This window comes from Aphidius gifuensis, linkage group LG1 (assembly GCF_014905175.1).
Source record: "Aphidius gifuensis isolate YNYX2018 linkage group LG1, ASM1490517v1, whole genome shotgun sequence".
Taxonomy (NCBI): domain Eukaryota; kingdom Metazoa; phylum Arthropoda; class Insecta; order Hymenoptera; family Braconidae; genus Aphidius; species Aphidius gifuensis.
The window spans coordinates 125432-151267 of record NC_057788.1 but is presented as its reverse complement, the minus strand read 5'-3'; the positions used below and the strand labels follow the sequence as shown (position 1 = coordinate 151267).

The 25836-nt window shown below is 25.9% G+C and overlaps 7 protein-coding genes across 9 annotated transcripts; 4 read left to right on the top strand and 3 right to left on the bottom strand.

Annotated features, from left to right (window-relative positions):
* Nucleotides 1–879: 879 nt before the first annotated feature.
* LOC122860616 (MATH and LRR domain-containing protein PFE0570w) lies at nt 880–11223 on the bottom strand. Of its 2 annotated transcripts, none has more exons than XM_044164508.1 (6): nt 10691–11223; nt 5165–9095; nt 4971–5070; nt 4624–4886; nt 4388–4555; nt 880–4289 (listed from the first exon to the last, which is right to left on the bottom strand). In XM_044164508.1, the coding sequence occupies exons 2-6, from the start codon at nt 9068–9070 to the stop codon at nt 2082–2084; spliced, it is 6645 nt and encodes a 2214-aa protein (XP_044020443.1). In that variant the 5' UTR covers nt 9071–9095; nt 10691–11223; the 3' UTR covers nt 880–2081. The 2 variants fall into 2 exon arrangements, with proteins under 2 accessions (XP_044020443.1, XP_044020444.1); XM_044164509.1 differs by having other exon boundaries at nt 5165–9114; nt 10691–10822.
* Nucleotides 11224–11331: 108 nt separating this feature from the next.
* On the top strand, nt 11332–13005 carry LOC122860614 (probable 39S ribosomal protein L49, mitochondrial). The gene is made up of 3 exons (XM_044164507.1): nt 11332–12145; nt 12459–12648; nt 12731–13005. The coding sequence occupies exons 1-3, from the start codon at nt 12044–12046 to the stop codon at nt 13003–13005; spliced, it is 567 nt and encodes a 188-aa protein (XP_044020442.1). The 5' UTR covers nt 11332–12043.
* Nucleotides 12400–15464, bottom strand: LOC122860612 (elongation factor 1-gamma). Its single transcript, XM_044164505.1, has 6 exons — nt 15373–15464; nt 15103–15252; nt 14821–14884; nt 14429–14571; nt 13462–14184; nt 12400–13370 (listed from the first exon to the last, which is right to left on the bottom strand). The coding sequence occupies exons 1-6, from the start codon at nt 15382–15384 to the stop codon at nt 13215–13217; spliced, it is 1248 nt and encodes a 415-aa protein (XP_044020440.1). The 5' UTR covers nt 15385–15464; the 3' UTR covers nt 12400–13214.
* A 295-nt stretch (nt 15465–15759) lies between these two features.
* Nucleotides 15760–16969, top strand: LOC122860613 (26S proteasome non-ATPase regulatory subunit 8). The gene is made up of 3 exons (XM_044164506.1): nt 15760–15928; nt 16074–16146; nt 16218–16969. The coding sequence occupies exons 1-3, from the start codon at nt 15821–15823 to the stop codon at nt 16835–16837; spliced, it is 801 nt and encodes a 266-aa protein (XP_044020441.1). The 5' UTR covers nt 15760–15820; the 3' UTR covers nt 16838–16969.
* A 594-nt stretch (nt 16970–17563) lies between these two features.
* On the top strand, nt 17564–19508 carry LOC122860611 (ubiquitin domain-containing protein UBFD1-like). The gene is made up of 4 exons (XM_044164504.1): nt 17564–17655; nt 17924–18531; nt 18600–18788; nt 18868–19508. Exons 1-4 carry the CDS (start codon nt 17646–17648, stop codon nt 18976–18978), a joined length of 918 nt encoding a protein of 305 aa, XP_044020439.1. The 5' UTR covers nt 17564–17645; the 3' UTR covers nt 18979–19508.
* Nucleotides 19509–20265: 757 nt separating this feature from the next.
* Nucleotides 20266–21804, top strand: LOC122860609. The gene is made up of 2 exons (XM_044164501.1): nt 20266–21333; nt 21415–21804. The coding sequence occupies exons 1-2, from the start codon at nt 20575–20577 to the stop codon at nt 21628–21630; spliced, it is 975 nt and encodes a 324-aa protein (XP_044020436.1). The 5' UTR covers nt 20266–20574; the 3' UTR covers nt 21631–21804.
* Nucleotides 21794–25560, bottom strand: LOC122860610 (WW domain-binding protein 2). 2 transcript variants are annotated; one of them, XM_044164503.1, is made up of 6 exons: nt 25292–25508; nt 24588–24922; nt 24268–24420; nt 23984–24175; nt 22534–22619; nt 21794–22298 (listed from the first exon to the last, which is right to left on the bottom strand). In XM_044164503.1, exons 1-6 carry the CDS (start codon nt 25345–25347, stop codon nt 22251–22253), a joined length of 870 nt encoding a protein of 289 aa, XP_044020438.1. In that variant the 5' UTR covers nt 25348–25508; the 3' UTR covers nt 21794–22250. The 2 variants fall into 2 exon arrangements, with proteins under 2 accessions (XP_044020438.1, XP_044020437.1); XM_044164502.1 differs by lacking the exons at nt 21794–22298; nt 22534–22619 and having other exon boundaries at nt 23072–24175; nt 25292–25560.
* Between the last annotated feature and the right edge of the window lie 276 nt (nt 25561–25836).

Below are 25836 nucleotides of genomic sequence, written 5' to 3'. Positions count from 1 at the left end.
TAATCGGTATTTATCTCACTTTTTTAAAATTAATTCTAATTAATTAATTCAAGATAATAAACAAATATCATTTAAACAAGGTCAAAGGTAATTTTTCATTCTTTTTTTTTTACCTTAAATTAAATAAATTACATGATTTATTATTAACATAATGATAATAATTTTTTTTTTTAATTTCCAATATAAATTTTATAAAGATATACTTGGAAAAATTGTTTTTAATTTTTTTTTTTTAAATCAAAATAAATATCAATAACCTTCGACCTCATATTTACAATTATTATTTATTTATTCATTTATTTATTATATTTATCTAGAAAATATTTTTTCAAATCCTCTGTCACCAGAAAAATAGAATTCTTAAAACTTAAATTTATCATTTATTCATTTTTTTTATATCATGATGATATTATTATTTTATAATAACAATTATTTATTTATTTATCAATTTTGAGTTAATGAAATACCCTTTGAAATATCATAATAATTCATAATTCATAATTCAACATAAATACATAGATATTATATCAAAAATATCCTTAATTTAATAAAAATAGAGCATTTTTATTATTTTATAAGTATTGTGAACCAGTTTTGAGTACGCATTTAATTATCATTCATTCATTCATTAACTAACTGTGATAAATATCATATATATACTTCCATTTTTTAACAGTTTTTATTTATTTATTTTTTAACCAATAATTTCCAAATGAAAAATCAATAATCTTTCCCTGTAAATTTCCATTGTCTTTATTCATTTTATTGTGAGCTCAGCTCTAGATTTTATGATTTCATTTTTTTTAAATTTATCATCATTATAAACGATGCAGCATGTATTTTTCAAAATAATTTATTAACAAATTAAATTATTATTTATTTTTTCAAAAAATCACACCATCAACTTTTATTGGATTTTTATCATAATCATTTTTTTTTTTTCTTTTTTTTGAATTTTAATAAACTATTATGTACATTCTCACACACTATCACTTGCCAGACAGCCATTTTATCAGTATACTTTTTTTTTTTTTTTTTTTTATTATCTTTCTCTCTCACTTTTATTTTTTTATTTTTTCTGTGCATTTATTTATAATAACCAATCAAGCCAATGCTCTCATGGTCCAACTCCATGATGATGATCAATAAACTCTTCGTCCAAGAAATTCACAATTTTTCATTATTATATATATAAAAAAAAGACAAAATTATTGTTACTTGTGTTGTTTTATAGTTACTAAAATTATTGAATTTATATACACAATGAAATTATAAAATAAATGTAATAAATAATGTATATTAGATTTTAATTTTCCTAAATTAATTTGTCATATTTTATTATTGTTTTTTTTTTTTTTTTAAACGATATTTACACTTGAATAAATTCAAAGAAAAAAAAAAAAAGATGTTTTTCATTTGATGAATATATATATATAGGTAATTGAATTTAAAATTATTTTTAAAATCCCACTAATTTTCCTTTATAATATTTTTCATATAAAAAAAAAAAAAAGAAAAAGAAAAACAAAAGTTTATCATCAAGTCACTAATAAACTAATGTATATTTGAAAGAAAAATGAAAAATGAAAAAAAAGTGCAAATTAAGTAAGGCATTTGATGTTTTATTAAAAAATTTTTCCCATCATCCGAAGCGATTATTTATTTGTAAATATATAATAATCTAATAAACTATTTAATAACTTTTTTTTTAAATTACACAATCGACGTTCCACGCTCATCTTCATTTTATAATTTTTAAATTATGTAACTTATTATGATTTTTTTGTTTTTAAATTTTAATTTTCACGATGTTTAGGCACTTTATTTATATATATATTTTTTTAATTTTTAATCATTTGATATTGTCACAATGATGAGCTAAATGATTTATCAAATTCATGCAACGTTTTTTTTTTGTTATCAATAATTTAAATAGCGATTTTTATAATGCGTAATAAATATACGCTTAGTTAATATAAAATCACATTATTTTAAAAAATTTAATTATTATTTAAACAATTTGTAAAAAATATTATAATATTTTTTTTTATTTTCTCTCAATCAATAATAAAAAATTTATGTCAATTTTTTTCAACTGTTCGTGGCACACTTTGTGGAATAACAGTCAATGATTTAGGCATTTTTGGCAATATTGGAATTGGATTTGACGATGGTTTTGCTGTAACTTGTATTGATTTTGGTAAATTTAAATTATTTATTAAATTTTGAGTTGGTGTTGTATTTTCATTGATCAATGTTCTAACATCACATATTAATGGTTCAAAATCACCACGTCTTTGTTGACCAAGCATTTCTTGTTGCATTTGTAAATGTTTTTGAAACTGTGTTTGTGCAATAAGATGTGCTTTTTGATATTGCAAAGTATTTTTATTGACACCTGTTGTTGTTGTCGTTGTACTTGTAGTTGTACCAGTTGAAACTACTGTTGTTGTTGTTGCTGCTGTTGCTGTTGTTGTTGTTTCAGCTGATGTTGTTGTCGTTATTATTGATTCTATTTTTTCATTAAGCATTTTTTGTTTTTTTAATGTTTGTAATCTTTTAAATGCTGGTTCACTTAATTGAAATACTTTACCACCAAATGTATTAGTTACTTTAGTTGGAAATGCTTCTTTACGTTTTGAACTACCACCATTTGCTGCTGATGCTGCTGTTGATGTTGTTGGTGTTAGTGTTGTTGCAGATAAACCAGATAATGTTATTCTTTGTAAATTTAGTGGTGGTTTTTTAATAATTGATACACCAGGTGACATTTTTAATATACGTGATGTTGCTGATAATTTAGCAGCATTATTTTGTTGTTGTTGTTGTTGTTGTTGTTGTGTTAATATTGATGACTTGATTGATGGTGTTGATGTAGCACAACTACCACCACTTGTTGACATAAATGAACTAGTACTTGGCATTGAATATCTATCACGTTCAATCCAATAACCACCACTTAATCTTCTTGGATTAGTTGTACTATAATCAGTTGGTATTGGTTCAACAATTGGTTCATCAATTTTTTCTGGACCCTCATATGATATTAAACGATTTTGTACTGATGTTGAATAATTAATAGCATTTCTTGATGCATTTGGTGCTAATAAAAGATCACCAGCACGATAATACTTTTCAAGTAATATTAAATGACGTAAAAATGAACTTTGATTACCATATGGTCTTTGTAATTCTTGCCATAATAATTTTGTATCATGATCATATTGTATAACTGTTGCACATTTTTCCCATCCATGTGGTGTTACTTCACGTATATTATTAAATTCAATATTAGCATGTAAACCCATTTCTTCTTCACCCGGAAATAATGTACGTACAGATATTGATGGATTTGCACCTAATCTTTGAACAACTGGTGTTATATCATTGTTATTATTATTATTATTATTATTATTATTATTATTACTACTATTATTATTATTATTTATATTTAAATTATCATTATCATTACTATTATTATTTAATCTTGGTTTCTTTGGCAGTCTTGTTAGTGTCACTTCTTTATCCATTGCCAATATTTCAAGAATGTCATTACTACAATTGTTGTCAAATATTGGTGATTCAGTTGAATATAAATGTTGATCTAATGCTTTACGTTTTTTTAATTTTTCAACAGTACTTTCAAGATCTAACACGTGATGTTGTTGTTGTTGTTTATTTATTTTATCTGTTTCATTTGATGATGATGTTTCTTTTGTTGATTCATCTTTATTAATTAATTCATCAATTTTTTTAGGTGTTACTGTTGGTGATACTGCTGCTGCTGCTGTTGATTTATCATCAATCATTGGCAATGGTGGTGGTAGTGGTGATATTTCTGGTGATTTTGATGTAGCTGATTTAGTATTCAATTTGACTTTTTTATTACTACGTTTTTCTTTAATTAGTGAATTTTGTAATGTTGTACTTTCATCTTCATCATTATTATTATCATTAATGACAATATCATTTTGTTGTAATAATTGTTTACGATGATTTATAAAAAATGAACGACTATTTGGATTCATTGTTTCCATATTGTCTTTAAATTTGACAATTAGAGTTGTATATTGACGACAAGTTTTACAAAGTACTGGACCACCAGTTAGTGTCAATTGTGGCAGTGACTGATTTAATTCAGCAATTTCATTTGGATATAATATTGATATTGTGTTTCGATTTAATCGACATTTACACAAAAAACAGAAAAAAAATCTTGCTATTGCATCGTAATGATGAGGACAAAATATCATTGATGTATGTTGATGTGGATCCCAATCAAATGTTATCTATTGTTTTAAAAAAAAAAAAAATATATATACATTCATTATACATTCATTTTTTACATTGATATTTCAATTATGGAAATTAAAAATAGAAAACTTACCTCGAGTGAGTAAGATTTTTGTAAGCATGATTTTATTTTCATTAACCATCTACGTTTTATTAAATTTCTACCAGTTATTTTACAATCTTTAACACAACATTTTGTCATCATTAATTGACGATGTTGTCTTGGTATTTTAGCTCCTATATTTGTTGGACTCATATTTGCCTATAAATATATTTAAAAAATTAAAATGATAAATAAAGAGAAAGAGAAATAAAAAATATGAAAATTACCCTTCTATCAATATGACGATAACAAGCATCACATAAACAAGAATCCTTAGTTAAATGACGTTCAATATCAAGAATTTTTTTTCTTCTTTCATCTGATTTTTGTTGTGCCAAATGCATTGGTGTATCAAGTGAACCAAATTTACCAAAACAATAACAACAGACATCAGCACAAAGACGTCCAGGATGAATTGAAAATGATGATGATTTTTCTGGTATTATTAATGATTGTCTTTCCTTTGGTTTTTCTTCTTCATTGTCTTCATCTATAAAATAGTTTTGTTTAATATTATTATTATTATTATTGATATTTATCTTGAAATTAATTTTAAAAAGACTATTTAAATTACCACAAGATTGTCTGTGATTCGTAGAAAATTTTCTATTTGCAACAGAAGTATTGTCACCGCTAACCAAAGTATTACTACTGCTGGTGCTGCTGCTTCCAAGCTATAGAAAATAATCGAAAATAAATTAATTAATTAATTAATTGATACAAAATTTAGCTAAATATTTGATGATGATTTTTAATTTAGTAATTTACCTCTTTTTGTATAGTATAAAATTCTGGTGAATCACCTTCTCCATCAGTACGTCCTTGTTTCAATACCATTTTTAATGGTGAACGTGATCGTTTCTTATCTCGATCACGTTCTTTTTGTACTCTTATGACAGTTTTTAATGTACCAGTATATTGTTCTCTTTTAATTTTTTGTGAATTTAATCTTTCAGCAGCTCTTTCTAATGATTCAAGACCAAGCATACGTAATACTTTTTCTTTTTTTTCTTTTTCTTCAGGTGTTTCAGTAATATCACGTATATTTATTGATGATTCACCAGATGTTGATGCACCATCTGAATCTTTATTATTATTTATTATTTCATTTGGACTTTTATTATTATTTTCTATATTTTTATCATCACTAAAATCATTATCTAATTTTGTATTATTATTATCATTAACAACAACATCATTTGATTGGCATCTTTGTAATTTTTCATCATTTGTTTTTGATACATCATTATTTGTTTTTGACAATACACATGATATATCATTTTCTGATTTACTACGATTATTTTTTGAGCTATTTTCTTTATCATCATTATTCTTTGTTAATATACCAAGACTTTCAGTACCTTTAAGACGTTTTTTTGTTGTATATTTATCATTGTCATCATCATCTCTATCATCATCGTCATCATCATCTTCATCTTCATTATTTATAAATATATTTTTATCTTTATTTTCATTTATTTCAGCAACTTCATTGTCAAGCAATGTTTCTTCTTTATTTTGTTCACTTTTACGTGTATCACGACGATTTCTTTTAGCACGAATAATTGATTGTACATTTGTTGTTGATGATGATGATGATGATGGTGGTGTTGTATCATCACGACGTCTTTTAACATCTCTACCTCTTCTTGTACGTATCTGTGGTTCAATATCTGTATCTGGTATTTCAATTTTAACATCAACAAGTGTCTCTGGTGTTTTAATAACATCTAATTTTGTTGTTGTTGTTGTATCATCATCATTAATTATTGATTTATCAATTTTATCATCATCTTGACTATCATTTTTTACTTCAATTGGCTCAGTACTACGTGTTTTTTTTTGTCTTGTTTCACGTGTTCTCAGTACACGTCTTGTTTCTTCGATAACTTTTGTTCCATCGGATAATCTTGATTTTGATCTTTCAATTTTAACTGATACTTCTTGTTCTTCTTCTTGTTGTTGTTTTTCTTGTTGTTCTTCATTTTTAATATCTTCAATTTTTTCATCTTCTTGTGTTGATAATTCATTTGACATTTCACTATGTGAAATCAAACAAGAATCAATTTTACTATTATTTTCTTCTTGTTCTTTTTCATTTACTAAAATTTTTTCATTAGATTCTTTTATAATTTCTGATGATTCAATTATTTCTTCCTCTTCAGCAGTCTTTATAATATCTTGATTTTCATCTTGTTTATCATCATCAACTTTTGATGTTTCTGGTGAAACAACAACAACTGGCTCTGTATCAGCAACAAGTTTTTCAATTTCAGCTGATATACTTTCAAGTGTTTCATTATCATCATCACCATCAATATTTTCAGATGTTTTGCTTGATAATAATTCTGGTGTAATATTTTTGTTATCAACTTTATCATTACAATTTAATTGCAACTCAGTATCATCAGACAATTCATTATTTTTATTTGAAACAAAATCATCAGCAATATCCAATAAAACTCCAGTTGTTTTTTTAACATCACTTTTTGTAATAGACTCACAATAATAATCGATACTATTTATATTATCATCATCATTATCATCATTTTTTTTATCATTTAAATTTGTTGTCTGACAGTCACCCATGACTAGTTTTTCAATTTCTTTGGCAGTATCCGCAACTTTTGGCACGGAATTTTCACCAGAACAATTTGATGTACTTTCAATTGATGATACATTTGTTATATTTTTATCATCATCTTCTTCATCTTCATCTTCATCATCATCATCCTCATCAACAATAACATCATCATCATCATCATTGTTATTATTATTAATAATAGACTTTTGTGTATCAATATTGCTATTACTACTATTTTTGTTACTACCACTATTACTGTTGCTACTACTACTACTACTACTGCTGCTATTACCGCTACCACTACCACTACAACTCAATGGTAAAATAATATTACTATCATCAGTTTTATTTAAATCATAATTTTTAACTAAAAAAGGTGAATTAGTTTTAATTGTTTCGGCTATTGTTAATTTTATATTTTCAATCATTTTATCAATTTGTGATTTTTCATTTGTTCCTTCATTTTTTTCATTACCATATAATGATCCAATTGTTTTTTTAACATCAATATTTAAACTAGAACGTCTTTTATTAACTTGTTGTTTACCATCATCATCATCATTATCATCTTTATCATTATCGTTATCATCTTTATCATCAATATTATCATCAACATTGTCATTAGATACTTTTGATGATGACGATGATGATGATGATGAAGCCTCTTTTTTTAATTGTTCATAATTATTTAATTTATTTTTATCATTATCAATTGTTATTAAACCATCATTTAATTTTAATTGCAAATCTGTACTTTTTGATTTTGCTTTTGAACGTAAATTTGGACCACCATCAATAACACCACTGTTGTTGTTGTTGATGTTGTTGTTATTTTCAATTTCAATAATTTTTTCATTTTCTTTTAATTCAATTTTCACATCGTCATCATCTTGATTTTTAATTTCACTACTGTTACTCCCTAATCTTTCATTAAACTCAAAATTTCCTCCATCAACTAAATAATTATTATCACCAGCATCGTCAACATCATCATCACCATGATTTGAATTAACATTATCGACAATTGTATCATCTAAATTGATACGTTTATTTTTTTTATTCAATTCAACATCAACAATTGTTGAAGAATCAAGTTGACGTAATTTATTATTTCTCAAACGACGTTGACTTGTACGTAATTTAATTTCTTGTTGTTGATAATCAATGCCATCATCATTTTCTTCAGCTTCAATAAGTTCTTTTTTAATTTCAACTTCACTCAATATTGTTTTATTATCATCAATTAATATTTTTTTAGATCTTGTTATTTTACCTTCAGGTTTATTATTATCCATATCAATTGTTAAATCAGAATTTTCAGTATCGCTAACCATTGCTAATACTTGATCAATTGTTGAATCAACTGTATTTTTAATTCCTCTTTGTTTTTTCAGGTACTTAATATCAACAATATTATTATCAATTAATTTTCTATTATTATTACCAATTTTTGTTGTTGTTGTTGATTTTTTAGAAATTATTGAATCTGGTGATAATGTTAGTTTTAATTTTAAAGATGTCTTTGGATTTGTTTTATTATTATCAATATCCGAAGGCACTTGTTGTTGTTGTTGTTGTTCAATAATTAGTTTTTGTTTTTTTGTTATACGTTTTGTTTTAGTTAATGTTGTTTTATTAATTTTTTTATTAACAACTTTACCACCACTACCACCACTAGCACTAGCAAGTCTTTTGATATTTTTAACAGGAACGTTTTTAGTATTTTTAACTTTAATTATATTATTACTATTATTTTTATTACCACGTAAATTTTTTTTTGTTTTACCAATTACTTTTTTACGTGTTTCTAGTTTTAATGATATTTTACTACTTGATGCAACTGGTTCTAAAATATAACGTGGTAATGATTTTCCTTTTTTTGATGTTGTTGGTGTTGTTGTCGTTGTAGCTGGTGTTGTTGTTGTTGTTGTTGTTGATGTTGGTGTTGCTTCTGCTGCTGCTGCTGTTGTTGTTGTAGTTGTTGATATTGCTGTTGCTGCTGTTGCTGTTGCTGATAAACTAGTATTATCATTGTTTATTTTTTGTTTTGTTTTTGGTGCTAAGGGTGGTCTCTTTTCCCTGGATGCCATCTCACTTCAACCCACATTGGGCTTCCTGAAACCACATTTTTCCACTGTTTGACATATTAAAATCATTTTTATATTATTAAATCATATTTAATTTATTATTATTATTAATTTTTTTAATCATTAGCTATTAGCTATATTTTCAAGTAGTAAAAGTATTAAAATAGTCAAACATTAACAAATATAATATCGTTTATCACTTGAAAATAAAAACCATAACAATAATGACAGCAACACCCAAATGACAGAGACAACACAAACTATACTACTTGAAAAAAAAAAAAAAAAAAAATATCTATATATAAAATATTATATATTTAATTCAAGTTTGCATTATTAGGACAGGTCAGTTGCATCATGCAACAAGTTGAAAATGTCCACCCCAGTTGTCCTTGCATCAAGTTGGTTTGGGTTTGTATGTACCAACACCATCAACACAAATAATTCCTTATCAAGATAATTCATAATAATAACAACTCTATTTAGATATAATATGAAAAAAATTACCACAAACAAACAAACAAATAAATTGTTTATTATATTAACAAAAATAAATCGAGTCTATTATTTCCAGCAGTGAGGATAATAATAATAATAATAATAATGACGATGATGATATTTTATTTAAACAACTCAACAAGAGTAGAGAAACATGCCTTAAGTCAGGCATACACGTACACAACACAACTAGCATTAAAACAAGGAGAGAAAATAAAAATTGAGTGACCGGATCTGAAATAGTAGGGTAGCAGGATGCGACTCTGAACTTTTTTTTATTTTTTTATTTTTTTAAATAGATAAAATGTATTTTTTATCAACACAAAATCAAAGCTATGTATAAGAAAAATTATTCAACAATATGGGCAAGAATATAAATTGAGTAAAAAAGAAGAAAAAAAAAAAAACTGTAAAAGTTACGTGACAAAAGTCGTGCATTCTCACACACGGGTATTGTTGTGCCTCGCTGACGATCCGCAATGGTTGAAGCGCCATTTGAAATGAAATGAAATATATATACCTATATGTTTAATCTACTATCCCCTGGACGATATAAAACATAGTATAATTTAATCACACACAATGACTTGTGAGTACATATACCTCCATCATGTTCATGTACTCGTGTACTCGTGTACTCGTGTATACCAACAATACATTTACTACTAAAGCACTATTATTGCTTATTTTAATATTTTTTATTTTCAATGTTTCAAAGCTAAATGATTTATCAAAATATCCACTCCAAATATATGCAACAATGTCATCTAGCAACTAGACAAGTGACAACACACACACACACACACATACAAATTCTAGATTTTTTTTTTTTTTGGAGCTTGCAAGCTTGCAGAAAAAAAAAATATATGTAGGTATATATATAGCAATTAAATTAAGAAAGAAAATAATGTAGGAGATAGTAGTAAAATAAAAGGATAAGTTGAGAAGAGGAATGAATTAATTGTTAAAAAGAAAATTATAGAAAATTATTTAGCAAAAAAAAACAGACTAGTCGCCAAAGTATTTGTTGCATTGTTGGGCGTCATGCATCATCCCAACCTAAAAAAAAAATAAATAAAATCTATAATAATTAAAAATAGAAAATTAAAATAAAATAAAACTTACCAATGAGGCCGAAAATACTTTCGGTTGTTGGCTTGATAATCAAGATATTAAAAAAAATAAATAAAAAATAAATAAATAAACCAACCAATAACTAATAAACAATATGTAAAACAAAAAAAAAAAAAAAAAAAACACCCCAAAACTTAAAAAAAAAATAAATAAAAAATATAATTTTTTTTTTTTTTTTTTTTTGCCAGTAAATTCAACAGAGAGTCCCGTTGTAGGGTGTACTCTCAGATTGTCCTAAAGTTTTTTTTTTTTTTTTTTTTTTACTTTTTTATTAAATTTTTCTCTCTTTTTATCTACACTAGCACCATCTCACGAAAATTCACGTAGTTATATGAAAAAAGTTGTATGTCTCTTCTCCATCACAAAATCTAGCAAAGAATTTTCAACACAATCAAAAGCCCCAATGTGCACATACACAAAACATGTGAGACAACACACAAGACATTGTCCATGTATTTGTGAGTTTTTTTTTTTATTTTGCAACTTTTTTTTATAATTCGTAGAAATCAACCCCCTTTTGTCCAACCAATGAAAAAAAAAAAAAAAAAAGCAAAATTGCAACAAAAAATATAGCTACAACAATATATTATATATTTTTTTTTTAAACAATATATATTTGCACACACAAATAATTAAACACACACACGTATTGTCAATATATATATTTATAAATAAATAAAAATTATTCAATTGCAAAATGGCAAAAGACAAAAATTATATTGTCAAGGGCCCAAAGAGAGAAATGAACACACGGAACTCAACACCAGTGTGAACGCAACGCGGCACTTTTCCCATGTAACGAGAGAGAATCATAGAGAGAGAGACAGAAAAAAAAAGAGAGAAAATGAAAACTTTATTCACGATTTATATGAGGAGAGGAAAAAAAATTAAAAAAAATGAATGAATTTCCAGGAATTAATAAGGGATGAAATTTGTTGGTATTTAATTGGAAGGGAGACGTAATGATTGAGGGGGAGTATTGGGGGTTGTTTAGGAATAAAAAAGAAGGGGGTAGGCGAATGAATGAATATTGGGGGAGGGTGAATATTATTATTATTATTATTATGTACTTGTTGATGATGATGATGATGATGAAAATATAATTGTTGAGGTATTTAAATGTTCACGTCACAATGATGATGATGATGATGATGATTATATATTTTATAATTTAGGATATATAAAAAAAATAATATTCAACAACTGTTTAGAGAGATATACTTAATGTGCTTAATGTAATTGTGACGCGCCCGTTTGTATAACCAATGGCGGATATTGTCACGACCCTTATATGCCGTATTATTGCTTAGCTACATTTTACACACTTTTACTACATTAATCAAAATGGCTGCCCTACGAAATATTGGACGTTTTGTGCTTTCAACTAAAAATTATAATTCTTGTAAATTTATTGATAATGACATTAGCCAATTTGGTATTAATCAAGTAAGTTTTTATTTTTATTTGAGGTATTTATATATTGTTTAATTATTTATTTATTTATTTTTTGTTTTTTCATTTTTTTTCTTGTTGTTGTTGTAAATTACAAGTTTATACCTATATTTTGATTGACAACATGAGGGGGATGTTAATTAAATAATAAATTTTGATTTATTAAAGTTGACAAAAAAAGAGTTGTTATTATTTTTAGGTTATTTTTTTTTTTTTTTTGTTATAATAGAAATGACACGTTTTTTTTTATTTATTGATGGATTTTTTGGAGTTAAATTTAATTGTTGTTATTGGCTTATTTTTTAAGGTTGTTAAAAGATGGGCACGTTTTGAGAATTCACCAATGGTCCAGGAAAATATTGATTACACAGATTTTGAAGTTATAAAAGATCCAAAAAGTTGGTCATACGTTGAGAGATGTATGAAATCAAAATATATACCAGAACCACCTAAAAATGCATTTGATGGTTTACCATCTGGCTGGAGAGCACAAAATCGTAATTACAATCTAGTCTAATTATTGATCAAACAATAAGCTGGTGATTAAATAAATATTTAATTTTTTAATTTTTATTATAGCTGAGTCGAGAAACAATGCTTATTTTATTGAACGATCAAAGAATCATCAACTTGCTGTTTATTTAAAAAGACGTGATCGTGGATTGAGAAGACTAACAACAGTTCGTAAAATTCAAGGTGATATTGTTGCACTTGAGGCAGAATTACGTGAACATCTTGAAAAAATAACTGGTGATAAAATTGGATCTCAAATTCTTGAACCACATGGAGTAATACATTTTCGTGGTGATTATGTTACAAAAGTACGTCAATGGCTAGAGTCCAAAGGATTTTAATTGTTATTATTTTGTTAACATTAATAAATTAAGTATCAAAAAATTGTTTACAAAAAAAAACGAAAGGTGTTTTTAAATTATTTAAACAAAGCCATGTAGTATTATTTTTTTTTATTTATTTTATTTGAATAAGGATGTTGTTGTTGTTTGTTGTCGTATTGGTAAAAATCAGACTGAATCTGTTAAATTATATATTTTATTTAATATTTTTACTTGAAGATCTTTCCTTCAGTGAATTTTCTGCCATCTTTGTCAGTTCCAACCCAGCTAAAGTATTGCTCAACAAGAGCTTTTGTTTCAGCATCCTTGGGTTCAAGTTTTTTCCAGCTGTATGTCTCGTAGTCAATTTGCCAATCTGGACTCAACTGTTGGATTGAAATTGAAATAGCATTAGTAAATAGTAAATGGAAAATATATTAATAATAAATTTTAATTAATGATGAATAATCAACTTACAGTGAAAGCAAGATCATGTCCACGCCATACCCAAACACCACTGATTGTGCTGTCATTGTCACCACCCCACAGACACATACTGGCAAATGCACCTTTTCTCATTTTTTCAATACGTTGATACATACCACCCATTAAATTACATGACATAAATGTTTTAGTTAATTCATCATTATATTTGTATTCACAATACCAAATACTATAATTTTCTGGATCAAATTTTTGCCAGAAATATGGAATAGATACATCAACATCATTATTTGAATAATTACGTTTAAAATCATCCATATCAAATTTTCCTTTTGGTAATGCTTCCCATGGATCTTTTGATGGTGGTGCTGCTGTTTCAACATCATCAGCTTCATCAGCAACTTCAACAACTTTTGGAGCTTTTTTATTTTCTTTTGGTGCTGGTTTTTCTTTTTTAGGTTTATCTTGATTGAATTTTTTTGGATCATATTCAAGTGCTTTATCAGCTAATTTAAATTCACCAATAACATTAACTGTTTGTGGTTGATTAATAATTGTTTGAAACCATCTATTAACATTTCCATATGATTCACGTGCTTTTGGCTCAAGTACATGCTGATAAAGATGAAGAAGTGTCATTGCAACACAAATATCAGCAAGAGTTATACGTTCACCAACCAAATAAGTTTTTGGAAGAAGATAATTGTTCAAGTATGTCAAGGCTCTTGTGATGTCTTCCTTGGCATTTTCAATAGTCTAAAAATTATTAAAAATAAAAAAAAAATGTTATTAATCAAAATCAATTATTATTATTATTAGTAACTATGTTGGCATCAGTCAAATCTTTCAATAAACATTTTTTTTCATTTATCAAGTTCTGCCTGTTGTCATTATTATTTTAATTTTTCTCTATTTGTTACGACAAAAAATTTGTTATATTTAATGTCGCCTTTGTAAGAGAATCATTTTAATAAATATATGTATAATATAATATTTTTACCTTTTTGTTGTATGGCATTATTCCAAGAAGTGGAAATACCCAGGCACAACTTGCTGGTAAAATTTCTGAATCAGCAAAACCAAGCCATTGGATAATCTCAGCTTTTTCAAGGTCATTTTTACCTCTCATTTGTTCATTTGAAACTGAAAAATTTAATAGATATTATAAATAAATAAATAAATAAATAAATGCAAGGAAATATGATGATGATGATGATGAGGGATTTTGTTGGCAAAAGTCAAATCTTTCCATGAATATTAATTAATTCACAGAGTTCTGCCTTATGTCATATATTTATCTACCTCATTTTGGTCACGTTATTGAACATATTTAACATTCAATCTCGCCTTTGTAAGAGGTTTTTATATTTTAAATTATATTATTAAACTCACCATAGTATGCAATGGCATTGCTCTCAGTGATACATTTGCCATCCTTGGTCTCAAAAACTGGTACCTAAAAATAACAATAAAAAAATACACATAATTAGATTATTGATGATTAAAAATAAAAAAATATCAAATTGTATTTGAAAAATTAAATGAAATTATTTCAACATATGTCAGGAATAAATTACAACTGTTGTATTTATAACCACAAAAAAAAAAAAAAAAAAAAAAAAAAAGGAAACGAGTAATGAAATTAAATAAAAATTACGAATCTCGATTACTTACTTTTCCAAGAGGAAATTTTTTCAAAAATGCTTCAGTTTTGTTGGTTTCACCAAAGACAAAATTTTCAGCAATTTTAACCTGGCTGCCGGAGAATTGAGCAGCAACCAAGGCCTTGTAGGCTCTGAAGTTCTCTGGGTATGTGTAAAGAGTCTATAAAAAATCATCATACAATTTAATAAATAATATTGTAATAGTTAATTTAATTATGTTGAGTTATCAATTAATCGACTGATTCACAATATTTTATCAGGTGAATTTAATAAAACTTACTCCGGTCGCCATTGTAATATTGTATATCGTGTCACGGAAAGAGGAAGTTGAAGGCCGGCAATCAAGAATTCAAGATGACGGAGAAAAAAAAAAAAAAAAAAAATTCAATTTCGTGGCTCCTTGTGTTGTCTCGCGAGTTTACACGACCATTCGTAGCGGGAATTACAAAATTAAAATGAAAAAAAAAAAAAACAAATTAATATAGCTTAATTAAATTTATTATAAATTAATTTTAATTTTATAATATAAATTAATTTTATTTAAACTAATTTTCTACTAGAAATTTACTATTTTTAATATATTATTTTAATATTTTCTAAAAACAAGATGGCAGTTTCATGAAAATTCAACAAATAAATCAACACAGCTACTTGAAAACTTGACATAAAAATTATTATATTTATTATTTATTGAATTCAAAGTTGTAAACTTGTAATCAGCATCAATAATGTCAGCGCTTAATGAAATTGTTTCTTGGTATCAAGAATTAAAAAAAGAATGGGGTAAACCAGCTTGTAATTTGAGTAAATGTGGTGAATTACTCAATAAATTAAAGGTAAAAAATTATAAATACAATTATATTTCTGTTTAAACAATTTAAAACATAACCTTAAAATCTCTGTGTATTTGTGTGTCAAAATTTGATTGTCATCATTTGAAAATTTAATTATTAAAATGTAATTATTTCTTATTTATTACAGGTGCGTTTAACATCAATTATGTTTTTACCAACATCATCAAATCCAGCATCAGAAAAAGAATTATTAATTGCTCGTATGTATATTTAATTAAAATATAATGTGTAAATATACCTGATGGTTAAATTAAATTGTTTACTTTGATAGGTGACATATTGGAAATTGGAGCACAATGGAGTATTGCTGCTGAGGATATTCCATCATTTGAAAGATACATGGCACAATTAAAGTGTTATTATTTTGATTACAAAAATTCATTGCCAGAGTCAACATTTAAATATCAATTATTGGGATTAAATTTACTTTGTTTATTATCACAAAATAGAGTTGCTGAATTTCATACTGAACTTGAATTATTACCAGCTGATACAATACAATCAAATATTTATATAAGACATCCACTTGGTCTTGAACAATGTCTTATGGAGGGTTCATATAATAAAATTTTTTTGGCAAAGGGTAATGTACCAGCAGCATCATATACATTTTTTATTGATATATTATTAAATACAGTACGTGATGAAATTGGTGCATGTATGGAAAGTTCATATGATAAAGTGACTATTAAAGATGCATCAAGAATGCTTAATTTAACATCACAAAAAGATACACTTGAATTTGCCAAGAAAAAAAATTGGACTATTGCTGATGATGGATGTTTTTATTTTGGTATATCACAAGAGAAAAAAACTGAAGAACCAATACCATCTGCTGATCTTGTTACACTTGCCATTGATTATGCAAGAGAACTTGAAATGATTGTCTAAATATTATTGTCTTATTATCATCATTATATTTCTATATTATTTTTTTTTTTTTTTAACTATTTTCTGTATTTATATATTATAAATGTGTGTGTGTCAATATCCTATAATAAATAAATAACAGATATAAAAATACCTATCATATATATTTCAGATTAATTTTAGCATAGCTATTTGATTAATTATTTTTCAGGATTAAATTCAATTCATCTGTCTACTCAATTTAATTTGAAAAATGGCTGTAAATGTATTTCTCATCTTATTGAAAAAATATATTCTTTATTGCACTTTATTGTTATCAACGTTATCAACAATGATACCATAATAGTATGCAGTGATGGTTGCACACGTGGGTAAAGCCAAAAATAATAATAAAAACAAAACGAAAAAAAAAAAAAAAAAAACAGTCAAGTTGGCAAAACTTACAAATATGGCCTTCAACTCAAAATAAGCGGGTTTATTTGAATTATTATTTTAAAAAAAAATGTTTATTTATTATTATTTTATATTAGCTATATTGTTTAAAAAAATTTAAATAGTCATGTAATTAGTCTTGTGTAAATAATCATATTTAAACATGTAAAAAACAGAAATTATTAAAAAAATAATCAAATAAATATAATTTTATTGTTTACTAAAAATATATCTCTTTGTTTCTGTCTCATTTTAATTTTCTTTTTTTATCTATAAAAATATATGCAGCGCGCTCTGCATCGTAATTCTTTTTTTTTTTTTTCTCTCTCGTTGGGACGAATGAAAACATACTCACACACACTGTATAATAATAATAATCATAATTATCATCATCATCATGGAGTTCAGTAAGTGTGCACGTTTTTTTTTTTTTAATTTATTATTAAAAATAGGTATCAAGAATTATTAATAAAATAAATAACAACAACAGCTTTATTAATTATCTTGAAATATACTTAATAATCAACATTAGATTTATAAATTATAAATATAATAATTATCCATATTGTTTAAAGAAAGATATTTTAATAAAAATCCAAGCATGACAATAAAGATACGTGTTGACAATTAAAAATTTACATATTTAGCTAATAATAATTTGATGATTAATTTCAGAAACAATAACTGACGAAAATAAAAGTAATTGTGAAAATTCTGGTGAGGTTAACAACATGGCAACAACAACAACAAAAAACAATGATGATATTAATGACCAGTCTGTTGATAAAAAAGATAATAAAGATAATGACAATAATAAATTGGAAAATTCAAAAACAACAACATCATCATCATCATCATCATCATCACCAATATTAGAAACAACATCAAATGAAGAATTAAAAAAAAAATGTGTAAATTTAAAAATAGTATATTCAAAAACAAAATTAGATATTAATTTTCCAATAGACAGTACTGTTGGTGAATTGAAAGATCATTTGGAAAATATAATATCAGTACCAAAATCAATGCAAAAAGTTATGATAAAAGGTCTTGCAAGAGATGAACAAATATTAAAAAATATTGGTGTTGTTAATAATTCAAAAATCATGATTGTTGGATCAAAGCTAGATGATATATTAGCAATATCAGTACCATCACAACAAGATTTACAAGATGATGCTGCTTCTACAACTAAAGAAGAATTATCAAAACAACAAATACACAAAAAAATATTAGACAAAGGTGTACCAGATGATGCTATGCCTGGTATTTTATCAGCAAATGTAAGTTGAAATTTATTTTATTATTTATTTAACCAACTGAAAAAACTAAATGATTTATTTTTCAACAGGATCCATTGCCAGAGTATCCATTATCTGGAATGTTAAATAAACGAGGTGGTAAAGTTAGACTTACATTTAAACTTGAACAGGATCAACTTTGGATTGGTACAAAAGAACGAACAGAAAAAGTTTCAATGACTTCTATCAAGGGTGTCATCAGTGAGCCAATTGCTGAAAAACCACAATATCATATGATGGTACTAATTTTTATTTATTAATCATAGCTTGTTGTTTTATTTTTATAATTTTCATTAATTTTTTATGAATTTTTTAAAGGCAATTCAATTGGGTCCAACTGAGGCATCACAATACTGGATTTACTGGGTACCAGCACAATATGTTAGTGCAATTAAAGATGCCATTCTTGGCAAGTGGGGATATTTTTGATTTAATATTTATTCTTTTTCTAAATTAATAATAAAAATCAAACTGATACACAAATTATTATTATGTTTTTTTTTTTTTTTTTTAATTTTATGTGTATCGAAAAATTATCGTCACAAATTTTTTTTTTTTTTTCTATTTTCTTGTTTTGTTATTCATAATAATTTAACTTATTTTTCCTCATTTAATTATCCAGGTAGTTTTTTTTTTTGTTTTTTCTTTAGTTAAATTGATTATGTTAATTATTATTATTATTATTATTAAAATGAATAAAAAAAAAAATAATAAATCTTGTGATATTGAGATTTTTCGCGGGGGAGTAGACACAATTAATAATAAATTATTTTATTAGTGTCAAAGACGATAATTGAGTCAATGCCTTGTGATAAAAAAAAAGAAAAAAAAAGGAAAAATAATTTAACAAAAAAATAAAAGTGCAGTATTTAAAATAGTTATTGCACTGCGTATGTGTATGTGTGTGTGCGTGTGTTTAAACAACGAAATGTTAAATAAAAAAGATGAAAAAAAAACAATCTATAATTTTGTCTGTTTTTTTTTTAAATTAAATTAACAATAAATATTATTACAGTATTTTTTATGTAAAAAAAAAATAATAATAATAATCATCAAGATTGAACAGGTTGATTGATGTTTTCCAACAAAAAAAAAAAAAAAGAAAAAAACTTCAAGGGCCAACTGTTAATTTAAAAAGAAAAAAGGAAAACCTTTTCATCAAATAATAGATAGGTAAAAAAATAAAATAAAATAAATTTCCCAACATCCGCTGGGCATCAATAACCCATCAAAAAAAAAAAAGAAAATATTCCAAGAAAAAAGATAAAAATATATATCAAATAATAATGAAAATTTAGGATGTAACCGGAAGAAGCTGATGTTGTTGCTGATGCTGTTGGTGCTGTTGCATCTGTCAGGGGAGTAAAAAAATATATAGGCATACATACATAAGTGTATTAATGATAGAGAGAGAGAGAGATAAAAAGAGTGACAGGAAACGCCTCATCACGGTGCTAAATAACCATGCCATTTCTCAACATGTGGGCGATCATTTCTTCTCTTTCATTTCTTTTTCATCTCTTTTATTTATCCTGATTCAAAAAATCTCTTTTTCTAATTTGTTCAGAGTGTGTTGAATGTTGATTTGACTGGGTTTGGTGGAGCAGACAGATGCAACATGAGAGTGCATGAGAGAGGCACCAAGGCACAACCAAGAAGTAGATTCAAGTTTCAACCAATAGCAAGATGACAGTCTTTGGCACGTGTCCCCCCCACTATAATCAATTCTCGTAATACATACCTCATCTCTTCTCTTCTAGATAAGCTTTTTTTTTCCTCTCTTCTCTTTTTCTTTTACTTACTACTACCATACTTAGTTTTTCCATATGTACCACCAGTACAAACTACAAGTGGCTCAAGGACAGTTTACCTATTTCAATCGTCAAACGCACTACATAAAAATACATAAAAATATAGAATCAATCTAAAATAATATTTATATTCATTCAGTGATAATATATAGGTAATATAATATAATACAAGATAGAAAATAAAAAAAATGCTTGTGTGTAAAAAAAAAAAATCATGGAAATACAAAAAAAGGAGATGATTCATGATATGTTTATTGATATCACCAAAGAATATTTATCAAAAGGTGAAAATATAAATAATCTTAAAAAAATAGCAATACCAATTAAAAAATTAAAGACCAAAAAAAAAAAATCATCATATTTAAAATCAATAAAATGGAAATTAATATTAATATGTTTTTTATCATCAATAACATTATCAATAATAATACAAAATGATTTAATTGGTAAATTAATATATGACACACGTTGTTATTTACCAAATAATTATTTAATATGGGAATTTTCACGTCCAAATTCAAATTGTAATTTTTGTCGAAATGTTAAAGAGCCAATAATATTACCAACCAACATAACACGTAATGATTTTTTAAAATATGCATATTCATCAAAACCAATTGTTGTTAAAAATGGTGCTAAAACATGGAAAGCATCAAGTGTATTTAGTATTGAATTTTTTAAAAATTTATATGACAGTATTGATGGTGCCTATGAGTCAATTGAAGAAGACTGTCAATTTTTAAATTTTAAAACTAATTTTACAAGTTTAAAACAAGTTTTTTATATGAGCCATGAAAGAGCCATGAATATTGATGGTAAAGATTCATGGTATGTTGGCTGGAAAAATTGTCATCCAGGTGTATTGAGTGTCATCAATCAATATTATGAAACACCAAGTTTTTTACCACTTGATGCTGAAGTGCCACAAACAAATTATATATTTATGGGATATGAAGAAGGTGCCAGTATGCATGTAAGTTATTTTAATTAATTTAAATAGTTTAATTATACCTATATTTCTTTATCTTGACAATCTTGTTGTTGATTGTTGTAGCTGGATTATATTCCAAGATTAATGTGGCAGGGACAAGTACTTGGCAGGAAGACGTGGGAAGTTGCACCAACACCAGAGTGTGACAATGTATGTGAACGTTTTACTTTTAATGTTGATACTGGTGATGTTGTATTGCTTGACACCAGAGTGTGGTATCATGCTACAATTGTCAGAGACAAAAATTTAAGTCTCACAATAACATCAGAATATGGCTAATCCAATTTATCATAATTCCAATTAAGTATAATTTTTTAAAAACAAACAAAAAAAGACAATATTTTTATTTTTTTTATACCTGATTGTGCATGCCAAATTGTTTTTTAAATAAATCAATTTTATTTATAAATATTTATATGTTAATAATAAAATAAATAACAACAATTGTTAATATGCTTGAATATTTTATTTATCAGCATTTTAATTTTCTTGACAATATTGGTGCACAAAGTTATGTGCTAAAAATTCAAAAAGATAAAATAAATTGTACATTATTATTTATATATCAAAATGCAATTAGGGCATTAAACATTATCATTATTTATCATTTTTAACATCCAAAAAATTTGTCAAATATATATTTTTTTATGAGTGTGTGTGTGTTTGTATATAGAAGAAAAAAATCAAAAAATATTGATAAAATAAATTAAAAATGCATTGTTTATTAATATTTATTAATTAAAAATATCATTTGACTATGTGTTTTTTTATTTTAGAAAATGATGAGATAATAAAAAAACCCAATGAAAATCAATAATTATAACAATAAACAAATTAAAAATGTGAATTTGGAATTTTTTTTTAAATAATTATTTTGAGTTGTATCATCATCTTGGTATTTATTGATTTTTTTTACCAGTTGCTTGTTGAAAACTTGGTGGACTTTCCTGTTGAAATAAATAAATATAAAATAATCATTATTGTTATGAATAATAATAAAATTATTTGTGGAAATCATTAAAAGTCAATGCCAGCAAGAATCCCCTTCTTATTTTTTTCAAAATATATATTTCTCTTTCATTTCAAGGACAAACATCATCATCATCATCATCATCTCAATGACACTTGCAATTTTAAGACTTTAATATTTTTAATTAACAATTGTTTCCAATAAATACTTACATAGTATGCAGGTGGTGGAACATATGCACACTGTGGCCTGTTTGGATCATAGTATGCACTCTGTGCAGCTTCAGAAGCCTTTGCATCTGTTCATAAAAGAGAAAAAAAAAGCAGAATACCCCAAATAATAAATATAAAATATTTTGTTTGTTTGTTTTTTTTTTTGTTTAAATTATTATATAGTAATTAAAACAATAATTGGTATAATAATAAATAAAAATGTTAACATACACGCGTACACTTTGTTCAAACGACACTGATTTGGCATGATTGGATTGTTCATTGAATTTTATATGTAAATTGTTTCAAAAAATATTGTCAGTTGGTCATCAACAAGTTGGACTTTTTAACCGACTGACATTTTACCCTTTTTTTTCATGTATCAAATGAAGAAAAAAATAAAATAAAATAACTGGCTTAGTTATCCTTGAATCCAGTTGTGCATTCGTTCAACCACTTTAAGCTAAATTATCACCAGATGTTTTTATTTTTTTTTCTTTTTCAAATAATCGTTAAACTTTAGATAATATTTATTGGGTTTTTTTTTTCTAAAAATCTATTTGTTATTTATTTTTTTTTTTTTGACAAGGTAATTTGAACGACATCCGAGCCTCATGAATTTCTACTAAAGTTTGAAATAACGTCGGAGAGACACAGTGAAAGCAAATCTCTCACCACAACTTTTCAATGTAAATTATTATGCAATGGCCGCTAAATTATTACACAATATATATATTATATACACATATCAACAAAAACATTATTCCAAAAAAAAAAAAAAATCACAAATTTCTTAGTTTTTATGTTTGTCAATTAAAAAAAAAAATATGAAAAAAAAAACTATTTCAGCATTCTCACAGTGATGATAAAACTAGACTATATTTCTCAATAATAAAAAAAAATAATAATTCTAGTATTATTTTTGGCAGGTTGTTTGTTTAAATTAATGAAAAAAAACCATCAACTAGACGACAGTTACGTTTAATCCTCAAGATTATAATAGTAAAGAGATATATATATGTATATAATTTTACAACACTGTAATTATTTAAAGAAATCGTAATTCACTTGAGTACAATTATTATTACACACTCCAACAATAAAACAAGTTCAAAATCCTTTCCATTTAATATATATTATATGAATATAAAAAGCAAGCAGTAATATTTATTTGAAATTGTTAAGATTATTTTAATTATTTAATTTGACATTGAAAAATAATCATAAACAGAGCTGAAATATTTTAATAAAATTTGAGAAAAAAAAAAACGGTGTAACAATATTTATATATATTCGCTGGAAGTTAATTAATATTGAGGTGGATATTGAGGTGGATATTGTTGGTATGGATTTTGTCCTTGATAATATTGTTGGGATGATAATGCCGAGTATGGTGGTGGTTGTTGTTGGTAATTATTATTACCAGGTTGTGGATATCCAGGATACGCACCTGCTAATAATCCAGGTTGTCCATTGTAGCTTGGATTTGCCCAACTATTATCTTGTGCTGCTGATGGTGGTGGTGGAGCACTACCCCATCCACCACCTGGTTGTGGTTGTTGTTGTGGATTACCACCACTGACATAAGCTGAATTAATTCCTGGATATGGTGGTGGTGAGTCTGTCATGTAGACTGAATTTACTAAAATTACAAAAAAAAAAAAACAATTAATTAACACAATTTATATTTATAGTTTAAATGTTTTTGTTTTTTTTTTTTTTAATATAATTAACCTGGTGGAGATGCTGGGAATGCATGAGTTGGTGGCATCCATCCATAATAACCTTGTGGTGCTGCTTGATAAGCTGGTGGTGGTGCAGCATACCAATTTGATGATGGTGGTTGATATGGAGGTGGAGCATCATATCCAGGACCATTTCTTTGAGCTTTAAAAATTCAATTTAATTCAATTTAAAAAATATGTACATTGGTGTCAATTGACAATACAAAAACCCTTTTACAACAACAAAAGAAAAAAAAGTATCGAGTTGATGAAAAGAAATTGATGGATGAATAGGAAAAAAAAATAAAAAAGAAAAAAATGTTTGTTTACCCATTGCAGCTGCTCTCAACATTGCCTGTCCAAATTCAACAGCACCACCACTTTTAAAATGCAGCTTGTATTTGCATTCACCAGTCCAGTTGCCATTTGGCTGAGAGCAACATTTTCCCTTAATATAATTTGCTCCAAACATTGGCTGTTCCAATTCAGTATCACTCAATGTTACAAATGGAAAACTGAATGATTGCATTCTTTCTTTTTTATCTTTTGCATTGAATATCATTCTGTGAGTTGTCAAATATATTCTTCCTTTTTTTTGACCAAGAAAATCAAGTTGTTCTTGACCATGAAATTCCATTGTAACATTGTCACAGAATAACAAAATGCTAAAACATAAATTACATTTTTCATTTTTATTATCAATTACAGTTGATTATTGCGTCATTGGATTATCATTTTAAATTTGTCAATTTATTTGTCACAATGAAATGAACATTTACTCAATTTTTAATATATATTTAAAAATTTTCATATTTTAAAACAATAATAATTGGAAAAAATTAATATTTTTTGAGTAATTTAATTGAAAATCATAGTATCTGATAGGAAAGAAAAAAAAAAAAAAAAACAAGGCCACGTCAGTGATAAATTAATATTTTACAATGCGGCGTAGTTGTTGAAGTGTGTTGGTAATAATTTTATATGCCTAAATTGATAAATATTTACGAAATTATAATTTATAATTATTGACTTACCATTCGCCATTGTGTAATAATACACCGTCATTTGCATGAGCAGTATTTAATGACATTTTTTATAATATATTTTATACTTGATATATAAACTTAACAATTTTTTTTTATACTAATAGGTATAGGTATATTTAAACAATACAATTGTTATTATAATGAATCACCAATTTGTCTCTGACTCTCTGTGAGCTGTGAGTTGTGACAATAGAAGAGGTGTTGTCTCTTGTCTTTTAATACGGTTTTACATCAGCTGATTCGTCAGCGAAACGCCAACTTTATCAAGGTGTTGATAATGATAACAATAATATTGACAGGAAGTTATTGGGGGTTGCCATCTGGATAAAAGTTAGAGAGCTATGGAGTTATTGATAGAGGGAGACACAAACAGTCACGAAACTTGAACCAACCATATTCAACAATTTAATTCGCAAGTTTATATAATACATATTTTAATAGAATAAAAATTTATTGGAAAATAAATTTCAACTATTTTATTTGCTGACAACATTTGACAATATTTTTTTTTTTTGTGTTTTGTGGATACACGA

Bases quoted from the DNA above. Each gene is read 5' to 3' on its own strand.
- LOC122860616 (XM_044164508.1), bottom strand. From the start codon at position 9,070: ATGGCATCCAGGGAAAAGAGACCACCCTTAGCACCAAAAACAAAACAA. The intron at 4,556-4,623 runs GTAATTTTCATA...ATATATTTATAG, and splicing joins ATCGTCATATTGATAGAAGG to GCAAATATGAGTCCAACAAA. The intron at 4,290-4,387 runs GTAAGTTTTCTA...TTAAAACAATAG, and splicing joins AAAAATCTTACTCACTCGAG to ATAACATTTGATTGGGATCC.
- LOC122860614 (XM_044164507.1), top strand. From the start codon at position 12,044: ATGGCTGCCCTACGAAATATTGGACGTTTTGTGCTTTCAACTAAAAAT. The intron at 12,146-12,458 runs GTAAGTTTTTAT...TTATTTTTTAAG, and splicing joins GCCAATTTGGTATTAATCAA to GTTGTTAAAAGATGGGCACG. The intron at 12,649-12,730 runs GTAATTACAATC...TTTTTATTATAG, and splicing joins TGGCTGGAGAGCACAAAATC to CTGAGTCGAGAAACAATGCT.
- LOC122860612 (XM_044164505.1), bottom strand. The intron at 14,572-14,820 runs GTGAGTTTAATA...TAAATTTTTCAG, and splicing joins CAATGCCATTGCATACTATG to TTTCAAATGAACAAATGAGA. The intron at 14,185-14,428 runs GTAAAAATATTA...AATAATTTTTAG, and splicing joins TAATGCCATACAACAAAAAG to ACTATTGAAAATGCCAAGGA.
- LOC122860613 (XM_044164506.1), top strand. From the start codon at position 15,821: ATGTCAGCGCTTAATGAAATTGTTTCTTGGTATCAAGAATTAAAAAAA. The intron at 15,929-16,073 runs GTAAAAAATTAT...TATTTATTACAG, and splicing joins AATTACTCAATAAATTAAAG to GTGCGTTTAACATCAATTAT. The intron at 16,147-16,217 runs GTATGTATATTT...TTACTTTGATAG, and splicing joins AAAAGAATTATTAATTGCTC to GTGACATATTGGAAATTGGA.
- LOC122860611 (XM_044164504.1), top strand. The intron at 18,532-18,599 runs GTAAGTTGAAAT...ATTTTTCAACAG, and splicing joins CTGGTATTTTATCAGCAAAT to GATCCATTGCCAGAGTATCC. The intron at 18,789-18,867 runs GTACTAATTTTT...AATTTTTTAAAG, and splicing joins AACCACAATATCATATGATG to GCAATTCAATTGGGTCCAAC.
- LOC122860609 (XM_044164501.1), top strand. From the start codon at position 20,575: ATGGAAATACAAAAAAAGGAGATGATTCATGATATGTTTATTGATATC. The intron at 21,334-21,414 runs GTAAGTTATTTT...TGATTGTTGTAG, and splicing joins AAGAAGGTGCCAGTATGCAT to CTGGATTATATTCCAAGATT.
- LOC122860610 (XM_044164502.1), bottom strand. From the start codon at position 25,347: ATGTCATTAAATACTGCTCATGCAAATGACGGTGTATTATTACACAAT. The intron at 24,421-24,587 runs GTAAACAAACAT...GAATTTTTAAAG, and splicing joins GTTGAGAGCAGCTGCAATGG to CTCAAAGAAATGGTCCTGGA. The intron at 24,176-24,267 runs GTTAATTATATT...TTGTAATTTTAG, and splicing joins ATTCCCAGCATCTCCACCAG to TAAATTCAGTCTACATGACA.